At 33.8% G+C, this 13246-nt stretch overlaps 1 protein-coding gene and 1 long non-coding RNA gene across 2 annotated transcripts; both read left to right on the top strand.

Annotated features, from left to right (window-relative positions):
• Positions 1–6103: 6103 nt before the first annotated feature.
• On the top strand, positions 6104–12807 carry LOC122307221 (mitogen-activated protein kinase kinase kinase 3-like). Its single transcript, XM_043119952.1, has 11 exons — positions 6104–6779; positions 8328–8645; positions 9593–9680; positions 9778–9840; positions 9981–10141; positions 10227–10302; positions 10570–10629; positions 10795–10902; positions 11013–11249; positions 12004–12104; positions 12194–12807. Exons 1-11 carry the CDS (start codon positions 6322–6324, stop codon positions 12456–12458), a joined length of 1935 nt encoding a protein of 644 aa, XP_042975886.1. The 5' UTR covers positions 6104–6321; the 3' UTR covers positions 12459–12807.
• Positions 6786–8290, top strand: LOC122307223. Its single transcript, XR_006241667.1, has 2 exons — positions 6786–7733; positions 7885–8290. It is a non-coding gene; the product is annotated as an uncharacterized LOC122307223 (long non-coding RNA).
• Positions 12808–13246: the final 439 nt, after the last annotated feature.

Raw genomic sequence — 13246 nt, 5'->3', positions numbered from 1 at the left:
TAACGAGAAGGTAATGTGATTCCAAAACATAGGATGTCAATTATGCCCTTTCACATTGGTATTAATATATTTATTAATAAATGAGGGTCCTCAACTATGACCTCTTCTTATAAAATAAAATCACAAAAAGGTGGTTAAAGCAGTTCATCCAATTTCTATAAATAAATAAAGGGAAGTCGGTGCAGAGGAATGATATTAGAGTAACCTGTTATTTTAACCTTAAGTAGGATTATTATATAAAAAAATCTATTCATAATCTATTTTCTCATTATTTTATAATATAATATTACATGATAGATCTCTAATTATCTAATGACACATCATGAAATGACAAGAGAATGATAAAAATCAGGATGATGAGTAATATTATTTTTCGAGAAATGATATTTACAGTCGTGTTTGTGCAAGCGGTGTGCAGTCGTTTTGAAAAAAAATGAATTAATATGGGACCCACATGAAAAAAAAAACTAACTTTTTAATCGTGGATCCCACTCTTTTTCAAAGCGATTGAGCGGCGTTTGCAATTCCACGACTGTATGTAACATTGTTCTTTTTTTTCATATTTCTCTACATTTTAAACATCATCTTTGTCAAATTAAATGATGAATTGAATTGAGTTGAAGTGGAGTTTTTAGATTTTTTGGAAGGAAATATTCAAAACTAATTTCAGTACTTGGTTTGCTAGTGTTCATTACCGTGTTGAATCAGTCAATGAATCCATTGTTGCTAGAGTCGAGACATAGAACCCGAGTTAAATCTAACCCCTTGTGGTGGTAAGATCGTGATGAACTACTACTTGATAACATTTTAGAAGCAAGTCAACGTAAATATTACTTGTTGGCTTCTAAATTGTGAGCTTTGGTTTTCTTTAGTCACAATCGAGAGTTATCAATAAAATTAGAATACTATCTCATTCTTAAAAAAAAAAAAAAAATGTGAAATTTGAATGTAGAAATATGTTTCCAATTTTTCTTTCAGAAAGAGTAATGTTACATACAGTCATTTTTGTATACTCTTTATGCATTCCACAAATATGACTGATTGCATCAATTTTTGTTAATATACAACTAATCACATCAGTGAAGTGCACAAAAAAATACGTAAAAATAACCACATATAAAATTTTTATTTCAAGAAATTGATGTCATTTATTTGAGAAATAATAAAAAAGAAATCATATCCTACCATGTTATCAATGGGTGAGCACATGGTATTAGAATCCTGGTAACAAAAGCGTGCAGACGTGAAGTCAAGTCACAATGTGAATGCAATTTGCCTCGATCGTTAATAGAGTTAGTATGGAGTAAATTTTAGTACTAAGGCGAACATTTTCAACTAAAAATCCATCATTAGGTTTGCATACTGATCATCTCGATGACAAAATACATGAAAGATGATGACACGATACCGAGGATCTAGGAGAGTTAAACACTCATGGATTATTAGAAAGAGTCCTTACTAATTTTTAATTATGATGGCGGTCCAAAATCACATGCATAAGAAAAAAACAAAAATACCAATAACCATAAATTAGCCAATTAGCACGCTTTGGTCCCCCCGAATTTTCTTCGAGCCTTGTGCAATATACAGTGCATTTTGGAAAAAGAAAAGTCCTTGGATGCATGGCGGCTCCTCCCCTCCAACTTTCTTTTTTTTATTTTTCTTTTTGTACCAATTTAAATTTAATTTATATTTATTGTCAAATTATTTTATTTTATTTAGAAAATTACAACAAATACAAAAAAAAATTATATAAAAAATAAATTTATAAATTAATATAATTTTATAAGATCTGTTAAATATATTTTATAATAAAAATAATTTTATAATTTAACGTATTTAATTAAAATATATGAATTTATAGTTTATGTTTGTGTAATATTAAAATATTTTCTAATAAATAACATTATTTTTTAAAACACCAACATCATTGCTTAGACTTAGATTAAACTTTTAGGGGAAAGGGGGACGTACCAACGGAGGCTGCGACCATGTTTTGTACGTTAGATTTCTAAGATATTTTTAGAAACTTCTTAAAAATTAATTTTATGTGATTTTTTAAAAGTAACAATACCCAATAAAATATGCTTAGAGAAGTGAGAGATATTTTTTTAATAATTTTTTTAAACATGTTCTGATTTTTATTTATTAGAAAAAATAAAATAAAGTATCTTAATAATTAATATTATTTTAACCTAAAAAATAATTAAAAAAAAGATTATTTTAATACAAAGTCGTGAAAAAAAAAATTCAATTTCCTTCTTTTGTTGTATTTCGTATACATTTAAGGATTTGGCTCATATTTTATAAAAAATAGTAATGCTATATACAGTTTTAAAGTGTGCATTTCATACACATGTACTCTTTCTTAAAAAAAAGTGGGGTCATTATTAAAAAAATAAAACTTTTATATAGATTTTATATTTATTCAAATTTTTTAAAGAGAATACGTAGAGGCGAGATATTTTTAATGCCTGTAAATAGAATTTTTTTTTTAATTTTTAATAGGATATTCTATTCTTTCCTGTGTAACTGTATCGAGCATGAGCATGACTTTTTTGTTAACCACCAACTTTGACAAAGTAGTGTTACATTTCTTGTACACAAAATGGATTGGGGGTAGATGGAGTAGTACTAACCATTCAAAACATGGTGAAAGCGTGCACGTACGATGAGATTTGACAAAGAGATTGCATCCATAGATTTTAGGATTACACTAGTCCCACGTATAAAAGTTACCGATAGTGACTACCCATTCTTTTTTTTATTTATTTAATGATTAAAGAAGTATTTTTAAATAATATAGTGAATTTTTAAATGTATACATATATGAAAAAAAAAAAAAAAAGTAAAATAACCTATTCAGTGACCACATCGATTACTATAGCAGGAATCCTAGATTTTAATAGTTTTAACCAAATATGCCACCTATATACATATACATATACATATATAGAGAGAGAGAAGGCATATTTGTTTAAAGACGTGTAATGTTGGATCAGTTTTGTTTAACAAAGTATAACGTCATCGTCGTCATCATCATTCATCAAAATACATATAGTGGGAGATTATTGGATTAGTAGTTGGATGTATTTCTTGTCGTTATTTGTGATTATCACGATGAGATTATTAGTAAGATTGCATTATGAAACTAATCTATCTCCATCAACCTAACCACCATCCCAAATACTTGGCAAACGATATCATAATACACATACATATCGTGTGACATCAAGGATGAAAGAAAAATAAGAAGATAACAGAACTCTCAAGAGGCCGATTACAATGAATACATGCAGACAAGAATTAGATTCTATGTTTTGAGACTTTATGGAGCAATTAAAGAAGGTGATTTCTTGTTAAGTCATCAATACCTTGACAATATGGGAGGCAAGATTTGACAAAATTGGAGGTGTCTTGTTACATTTTAATTGCCATTTAAAGAGAAAAGTGCTTGGTATCTCTTTTCATTTATAGAAAATTTAATGTCTTCAATATATACAAAAAAAAAAAAAAAAAAAAAAAAGAGCATTTAAAAATGTATAAGAATTACCAATTCTTTTTTTTAACTTAATAATTAAGAAAATATTTTTTTAAAAAATATTGAAAGATATAAAAAATGAATTAAAAAAAAAGAATAACCTATTCGGTAACCGCCATCAATGACTTTTATCTGTGACTATAGCAGAATCCTTTAAAAATACATAATTTTTGTACGGATATGGTTGAAAATTATAAGGCCACTGAGATTTCTCATATGAGAATTTTGAGTTTTAAGATTAAATATTAAAATATTATATTTTAATATTATTATTATATTAAGATTTAAAAAAGTTAAGAAAAAGTTGAATTGTTTATTATATTTTATATGAGGATTTGAAAAAATTGTAATGATGAGATGAGAATTTTATATTTGAGATAACAAATCTTGATGACCAAACAGTACCTAAGTGATCCTCAACGGTTCCATGTAATTAGTTATCCATAGCATAGAGAAATTAATTGGTCACATAAGTAGGAGTTATAACCATTGATCTTTTTATTATGTTACCTTTTGTATTTATTTTGTTTTAAAGTTTTAAAATGTAGACGCAAGCCTCTATTAATGTAGCTCCCTAGCTATTACCGTATCATGGCCAACTATCATTTTAAAGATTAATAAATACAATCACATTCAAGTAAAATGTAAAATGAGAAAATAAAAATATTTATTATTGAAGTATATATGGTAAACTTAATTAAGAGTAATGGTAAATATAAGATTTGGTCAGGACTTACCTAGTATTACTCTTTTAAATAAAGCTTAACCATATACATTTTTAAAGTTTCAACTAATGTAAAAAGTAAGGCGCTATATTTTTTTTAAAAGAAAAATTATATTCTCAAATCTGTGTATAGAGTATATTTAGTAAATATGCATACGGCATAATTGATTTTGAAGATAAATTTTAAAACTTAAATTCTATAAATTAAATATTATCATTTAAATGATATTTATAATGTGCTACATAGTGGTGGGCGGCGAGGAGAGCCTCTACATCCAGCCCACCTACCACACTTGTCTAGCCCTCACTTGGAGCAGGCAAGGGCACTTGTATGCACAAGTGGGGGACAAGGCTCGAGTTAGGCCCTAGCTTGCCTAGATTTTTACCTGTTCGTTTGGTCTAATATATATATTAGAAAAAGTAATTTTTAAAAAATAAAATAAAATGACGTCGTTTTGTTTTAAAACCTCCACTCCCTCGCGACTATCTCTCTCTTCTCTCTTAGCCTCTCTTCCATATAATTTAAATCCTTGTCTGGTTGTTGTCGCAGTCTCTCTCTCTCATTGTCGCCTTCAGTTTCAAAATTTTTCTCTCTAAATGCCCTCTCTCGAGCAGCCCTAGAGCCAATCCGTCTCTAATATCTGGACGACGGCACCCACCCACACGAGACACCTTTCCTAACTCTCCCCCTATCCCACTCATAAGGGGGGTAGACCTCTTCGCCCAAAAAGTGCAAGAAATATTTATAACTTTACACAATAATTTAATAATAGAATAATTATTTTTCAAATAGTTTAACCATATTATTATCTCCTAACTATACTAGTCAGAATTGTGCGTGTGGTGATGTAAACAAGCATGCGAATGGCAAGTGATGCACTTGCGCCAGTAAAAACTTGAATGACATGATCCTCATACACCCCCCTGCATGATTCTCATACACGCACCCACCAAAATAAAACAATAATAATAATATTAATATTATTATTATTATTTATGAGAGCTTTATTCACACCTATATTTCAACCACACGTTTATACTAGAACCACCTGATCTTTTTTTTTTTTTTTTTTTTTCCCCGACGTGTTTCTACCTTTGTCTTTTTCTCAGTACTCATTTTAGAGTTGCTCAAAACCACACACGTGGACCGATTGAAATAACTTGATTTATTGAGAGATGAATTATATTTTACCCTATAGTTTAAATATCAAGAGAAAATGAGATAATTTTAAATTAAAGTAAAAAATTATTTTTTAATATTATTATTATTTTAAGAATTAAAAAAATTAAATTATTTATTATATTTTATATAAAAATTTAAAAAAATTATAATAATAAAATAAAATAAGATGAGATAAGATCATCTATATCCAAACCAAGTCATAGAATTATGACTCTTATCTATTATTTTTATTTTAACAAATTATTATATTTTATTTGTAACGAGATTAAATTTTTTAATATTAATATTTTTATAAATTTCAAATTAAATACTTCTAAATAATATTAAAAGTGACATTGTTAAAATATGAAATAATATAACGGTGGACCCATAGGATGTAATATTATTTATTAGAGGAAGAAAATAAAAAAAGATGGATTAATAGGACATTAAAAAAAAAAAGAAAGCAAACTAAATACCGTACAGAAACAGACAGGCGTAAGCTGAGAACACGAACACACATGCTCACACTGACATACACACACATAATGTAACGTATTTTTTGTACTAAGACTTTCTCTCTCTAGGAAACAGCCACGTCATTTCTCCCTCTTTATCCAACCACCGCATGCTTGCCTCTCTCTCTCTCTCTCTGTCTGGCTGCCTGCCGTCCCCCAAACTCTCTCTCTCTCTCTCTCTCTCTCTCAAGTCTTAGCTGTTCCTCACTGTAGCCCTTTAGTCCCGCCCCCACCCCACCCACTCTCTCGCGATTTTCTCCTCCTCTTCTTCTTCTTCTTGGGATATATAACCTCTACGAACCAAATCGGAAGGTTCTCTCTTTTGAGAGTCTTCTTCTCTTTCTACACACTTGTTTACTAGATCAGCAGCTCAAAAATGCCTGCTTGGTGGGGAAGGAAGAGCAGCAAGAACAAAGGAGTACAGCAGCAACAGCAACAACAGCAACAGCAGCAGCAGCAGCATCAAGTTATATACAACAAACCAGTTGGCACACACCTCAATCCATCCAAATCCTCGATCAGCAATGACAACACCAAGGGCAAGGACAAGGAAAAGGAAAAGCCAACGAGCTTCGACGAACTCTTCTCGCGTAATTCGCCGCGTACCAGCAAGGACTTCGGCGGCTCCTCCGGGTTTTCGGGTTTAGATTTGGACAGCGCTGAGAGGGTAAGTCATCCGCTACCTCTGCCGTCGACCTCGTCCTCGAATGATCATATCCCTGTGTCTACGCTCGGGTTGGGATCCGGGTCGGGCTCGGTTTCGAGCTTGAGCTCCGATGGGTCCTCTGAGGATCAGCCGGTTGCTCAGGAAAATGGTCAATTCGCTAATTTCAGGTAGGTTCTTTGGTGGCGTTGATTTCTAAGGGCTTTGGTTGATTAGGTTTTGTGTCGTATTATGGATAATTAGATTCTAGGCTTTCGATTGATTGATGGATCATTTCTGGTGTTATTAATGATGCTTTTTGTTTCGATTCGTCTGAACAATTTAGGAGCTTTAATTTCATTGATTTGCAAAAGGGGTTCTTTCTCTCTAAAAATCATTGGCTAGCAGAGCATATTGGGGTAGTTTTTCTGATTTCCACTTAAACTTCAACATGTGGTTGCTTGGTATATTGGGGGGTTTTTTCTGATTTCGAATCAAAACTCGACGTATGTATGGGGTTTGCCATCTGTTTGCTCTGTCGGCCCTTTAAATTCGAGATTTTTTTTTTTTTTTTTTTTTTTTTTTTTTTTTTTTTTTTTATAGGTAATATCTTTTTGATTAGTTAATGCTTTAAATTCGAGATTTACTGCATTTTTTTCTCCTCTCGTCATATTTAGATAGCTGTGTTCTGGGGCTTCCATTTTTACAACCAACATGCACCACGTGGATCCGCCGACAGTTTTTTGCTCTGACACACGAACTTAGTTTCAGTTTTGTCCATTTCTGTATTTGCACTGCCTGACACACTTAACAGCCTAGCCAAGTATTTATTTGCGTTTTGTTGGTTTTCTTCCCCTGTAAATAGATGCTTAATGATTAAAAGTTAAGATAAAAGTAGTTTTCATGAAACCTGAGGCTGTAGCTTTGCAAGTTCTATATTATTCTGGACAACCCATTATGCTGGATTTTCTGTTATGGTGCTCCCTAGTGGTCAAAGGGCGGGCTTGGGATGTGCTATAAACTCAGACATCCTAGGTTCGATTCCACGATTGGAGATCCCTGGACTACCTGTTACATGATTCTGACGGATGGGTCGTGTATATGGGATTTAATCTGCAAAAGTGGGTCTGAAGGGCATTGACATGGTGAGGTTCCACGTCATTGAAAAAAAATTTATGCTAGAAAATCTTGAACACGTGCGTATTCTGTTTGAAATCAAGTACTACTCATTGTTATTAGTCGCTGCTTGTTAGTTCAGTTAGCAATCATTTTTTGTTGGTATCTTCCATGTAACAGTGAGCTTGTTCATCTCACTATGAAGGAAGATGGCCAGAATTTGAAGACAATGGAGTTCACTTTGTCATAAAACCGAGAAATTAATTAAAAATAACCTCACCAAGCAGTAAGCTTCAATCCTACTCATGCAACTCTGTATAGAAACGGCGGCTCTTGGGCTGAGCCTGTCATGGAAACGGATATGGGTGGCTTGTGATTATTCTATTGTCCACCTGAAATGCCAAAACAGATCTCAATGAGCAATTTCAAATAATCTTCTTTAATTACAATTTCAGTGATGTGCATTGCCAATAGTGATCTGGAGTTGAGATTCTAGCATTTGCCTCTTTCTTTTAACAGGGCTTATGTAGTCAGATACTCTGCATGTGTTAATTGTCTATTTTTATTTACTCAAAAAGAAAAATAATATTGTGAATTTAACCCACGTTATATCTTCATTGTAGGGGACAAGGTGATACCAAGTTCATCATGAGGTCAAGAAGCCCCGGTCCTGGGTCGAGGGGGCCCACAAGCCCCACATCACCTCTTCACCCAAGATTATGTGGCTTAAATTTGGAGTCTCCAACAGGAAAGCAAGAAGATGGGAAGAGTCAATGTCATCGTCTTCCTCTTCCTCCAGGTTCTCCTACTAGCCCTTCCGCCTTGCCCAACGCAAGAACAAGTGGAAGCATGGAAAACACAACTTCTACAAAGTCCCAGTGGAAGAAAGGAAGGCTTCTGGGAAGGGGAACTTTTGGCCATGTATACCTCGGATTTAATAGGTGATTGAAGTGCTTGGTGTGTGTGTATTTTGATAAATCAAGTGCTTGGTATATACTGCATAGTCCTAAAGCACTTCCTTTGGTTTAATGCAGTTTTATTACTCCCCGATTTTTTATTTTTTCTAATCACACCTCTTGTGGTCTCTAATTGTTGGAGTCAATTAGTTTCACTATGGTATCAAATTAATTTTAGTACTCCATATTTGTGTACAATTATATCACTCTGGTATCGAATTAGTTTTATATAACTAATTTTTGTTAATGATTATAATTGGAAGTGGATGAAAGTTAGTTATAAAAATTGGACACAATAAGGAATAAGTAAGTATAAAACCTGAGTATGCGTTGAGTTATTTTAATTCACATGTGTGCAAGTGTATTTCACCCAAGAATAAATGAAGTTACAATGAGTGTTATTGGGGAAAAATCATGCCTATGGTCAGACTTGGTCCATTGAATTCATAAACTACGCTAAGCTTTTTTACTGCACTTTAACTGTTGAAGTTGACAGAAACTGTTCATCTTGTGGAAACTCATACACATGCCCGAGGTGCTATTAACAACAGAAAGAAACCATATCTCCAGATGCATATTAGAAGACTGATGTAGTTTTGTTATTCTGTTGAGACACTTTATATGTTCAACATTCTTTGTATTCAACAGAAACTCTTAAGTCTTAACTCCATGACCTGGAGGGCCATGTGAGTTGCCACGTGTGTACCAGAGGTGCACATATGTTTTGCAATCAATATTATAGACATGAAGTTTATGGATAATGTGAGTGGTCCACATGGCCTGCTATGTAACAATTCTCTTTTGGCATATCCACATGGACATGAAAAGAACTCAGCAGCCATGTCAATAAAAAGAATCTAGAAAATTGGAGTAAGACCAGTATTTTTCCTATTTTGTTACTTTTCCAATTGATCTGTTTGCAACTATAACAGTGGAAGCGGGCAAATGTGTGCAATAAAAGAAGTCAGGGTTGCTATCGATGATCATACATCAAGAGAATGTCTCAAGCAACTAAACCAGGTAATTTGTTTTGATTAAAAAAAAACTAAACCAGGTAATATATTTATTATTTATTTATTCCTCACCACCTTTTAACTGAATTTATCCTTGTCCACAGGAGATAAATTTGCTCAGTCAGCTTTCACATCCAAACATTGTGCGATACCATGGAAGTGAATTGGTAAGAGTCGATCTCATAAAGACACATAGTATGCACTCTAGACACAGTGAGACACACACAATTAAATAATAAAATATATGGAGTTAATTGTGAGTATTGAAGTCTGCTTTTGCTATAACTCTTGATTTCCATTTTCTTAGGGTGAGGAGACACTTTCAGTTTATTTGGAATATGTCTCTGGTGGCTCAATCCATAAATTACTTCAAGAATATGGTCCATTTAAGGAACCTGTTATTCAAAACTATACCAGGCAGCTTATTTCTGGGCTTGCCTACTTACATGGAAGAAATACAGTGCACAGGTACTCAAGAGATTGTAGTCTTTGTTTTCTTGTAGTTTTTTCCGGGATTTCTTTAAAAATTTTAAGTAATCTATTCTCCTGGCAGGGACATCAAAGGGGCAAACATTTTGGTAGATCCTAATGGTGAAATCAAGTTGGCAGACTTTGGCATGGCCAAACATGTACATTTATTTTACCCTATAAACACAGAAGTATACTTGTAGAACACTAGTGGAAAAGTCACACTTCATTTTATTGCTAGGACTATAAATATCTTAAACAATAAAGTAGTTACAATCTACTATGAAGCAAGCATGACATATTGGTGAGCTACAAACATATTTGACGTGTAAACTTTGAGAATAATATGTTTTTGTATTCTTCTTTCTATTCATGCATTCCCATTAGTAGTTAATAAAGGTTTCTGGTTTTTTATTCTTCTGATCCAGATAACAGCTTGTGCCTCAATGCTTTCTTTCAAGGGAAGTCCTTACTGGATGGCACCTGAGGTACTCTCTCTCTCTCTCTCTCTCTCTCTCTCTCTCTCTCTCTCTCGCTCTCTCTCTCTCGCTGATTATCCTAATTTTCCTCCTTTTAAGCCTTCAAGTTTTCCCATTACTGCTCACTAACGTGCATTTTATTCATATTATTCCTCACTAGTTTTCTAATTGCAGGTTGTTATGAACACAAATGGATACAGTCTGGCCGTGGACGTTTGGAGCTTGGGATGTACAATTCTTGAAATGGCAACGTCTAAGCCACCGTGGAGCCAGTATGAAGGGGTGCGATACATAAGATAATCAGAAATTCTTTTGTATATAACTGATTTTGTTATGGCCATCTCTGAAGTGCTTGTTGGTCCAAAATTGTCATCCTCTGTTGGTTTAAACAGGTGGCTGCAATATTCAAAATTGGAAACAGCAAAGATATCCCTGAAATCCCTGAACACCTTTCGAATGATGCAAAGAATTTTATCAAGCTGTGCTTGCAACGAGAACCATCAGCACGGCCTACAGCCTTGCAATTACTAGATCACCCTTTTATTCGAGACCAGGCAACAAATAGAGTAGTAAATATGAATGTGACCAAGGACGCCTTCCCTTACATGTTTGATGGAAGCCGCACACCGGTAATGGCCTAAGATTCCTTCCACAAAAAATGTCTGAGTGTATACCTTCTAAATTCTATATTAGGGATTTTGATATATGATGTCTGTTTGAATTTGATTCTTTTTGACTTTATACATTTAGTATTTTCGATAGATATCCCACTAATACACAACACTGCTATTAAGAAGATTAGGGAACTTGCTTTTTTAATTAAATGCATCTTTTATTGTGAAGGAGCTGTATTATCGACTCACAAATTACTTGATTATTTCACTCCATGGTTTCCCAACAAGAGAGAATATCATGACATATTGTTTAGGACTTCCACTGCGGGACCTTTGTGGTAAAAGATGGTTTTTATGTATCTGTTAAGTCTTTCGTAAATTGAGCTGGAATGTGTGTGCTATGTTTGTACTTTTATTGCAAGCTTTAAACAAGAGATCTTCGTAACTGTGACATATTGATCTATATGCATATATATCTTGAAAATCTCTTTACATTGTTGATGAAATCCTAGTTCAACCTTTAAGTTTTATTTGGCATGAAAAATAATGCTCGTCATAAGCCTTACACAGTTGGCTTGAGAATTAGAATCATCTCTTGCGATAGAAATTTTAGAAAAATATTCTAGTTCCACCCTTTCTTTTAGAAGATCAGGAATTCCTCGGCGGCCATTGGCTGTGATTAATTTACATCTATACACATCTAATTTTTTTCAGTCATTCAAGTTGGGACTTGAGCTAATCTCTTACTTGCTTATAACTTTCTGAGCAGCCAGTGTTAGAACTCCATTCAAATAGAACGAATATCACTTCAAGTGATAGAAACTATGCAACGATGCCAGTGTTTCCCACAAGAGCTATGAAAAGCCCGAGGTAGTAACATCCTTCCTTTTTATCCTCATTCAGGCTTCGCAGTTGCATGACATTATAAAATGACTTTGATTTCATATTTCTACGTGCAGGGATAGTATAAGAGCGATTACATCTTTACCTGTATCACCCTGTTCAAGCCCATTACGACAGTATGGAACTGGACACAAGAGCTGTTTCTTATCTCCTCCTCACCCAACTTATGCTATTATGGGACAAATTGGCAAGAACTTGAATGAGTACTCGTCGTATACAACGAGTAGACCGAATGCAACATTCACCCTTGAACCTTGGCAGGAGATCTCCCCATACAGCGTTCATACCCCTGGTGGATCACCAAGAACAAGACCTATTTGAATATGTAAATACCAGCAAAAGAATTAATCTGCCTTAGTCACTCCATAATGGTATATGGATTAGAGCCACACTTCTGTATTAGGAGGATATAGTATTCATGCTCCTTTCATCTTTTCAGACAGTTTGGCAGCTCTATTTGCTCACTTCTTTTAGGACGAGTGGATTCTTTATGCACGGGGTGCTTGAAGGGAGCAGTAAGACCACCAAAATTTCATTGTCTGGGGGAGCAGATGCTGGATGTACTGATCTTGTAACAATATATTGATATTTGTAAATGGAAGGTGGGTCACCTTGTTTGTAACATTTATATTGTATATTAGTCCAAGGCATAAGATAAGTTGTTATTCTATTCCGGCACTCTAAGCAAGTTTTGATAGCTCCCTTGACCTCACTGTTTATAACTTTGGTTCAAGCTAAACAAAAACTTTCCAGCTTAGAAGACTCATCAGTTGTCGCCCCGGTCTGGCTGTCCAATGTCGTCTGCGGATGCTGACCTTGTCAAACTTTGAGGTATGATTATGAATTAATATTGACATATTTGGAGATGAAGAAAAACAAAATTTAGCGTGATTATTCATCTCTTATGTCGGTACCAACTAGGCTTTTTATTCGTTCCAATTAGTTATGAAATGGAACCTCTTTGAGACAATTGTGAGGATTATTCTAATATCCTAACATTTAAACAGACGAGATGAATTTGGATATTGCGGTATCATTCTAGGAAGCTTAGCTTCACGCCGACGATGCTGACTCGTCTTGTTCATTTTGTTTTATTTTTTAACACTTTC

Source organism: Carya illinoinensis, chromosome 4 (assembly GCF_018687715.1).
Source record: "Carya illinoinensis cultivar Pawnee chromosome 4, C.illinoinensisPawnee_v1, whole genome shotgun sequence".
Classification (NCBI taxonomy): domain Eukaryota; kingdom Viridiplantae; phylum Streptophyta; class Magnoliopsida; order Fagales; family Juglandaceae; genus Carya; species Carya illinoinensis.
The sequence above is the reverse complement of the archived record's forward strand: the minus strand, read 5'-3'. Positions and strand labels throughout refer to the sequence as shown.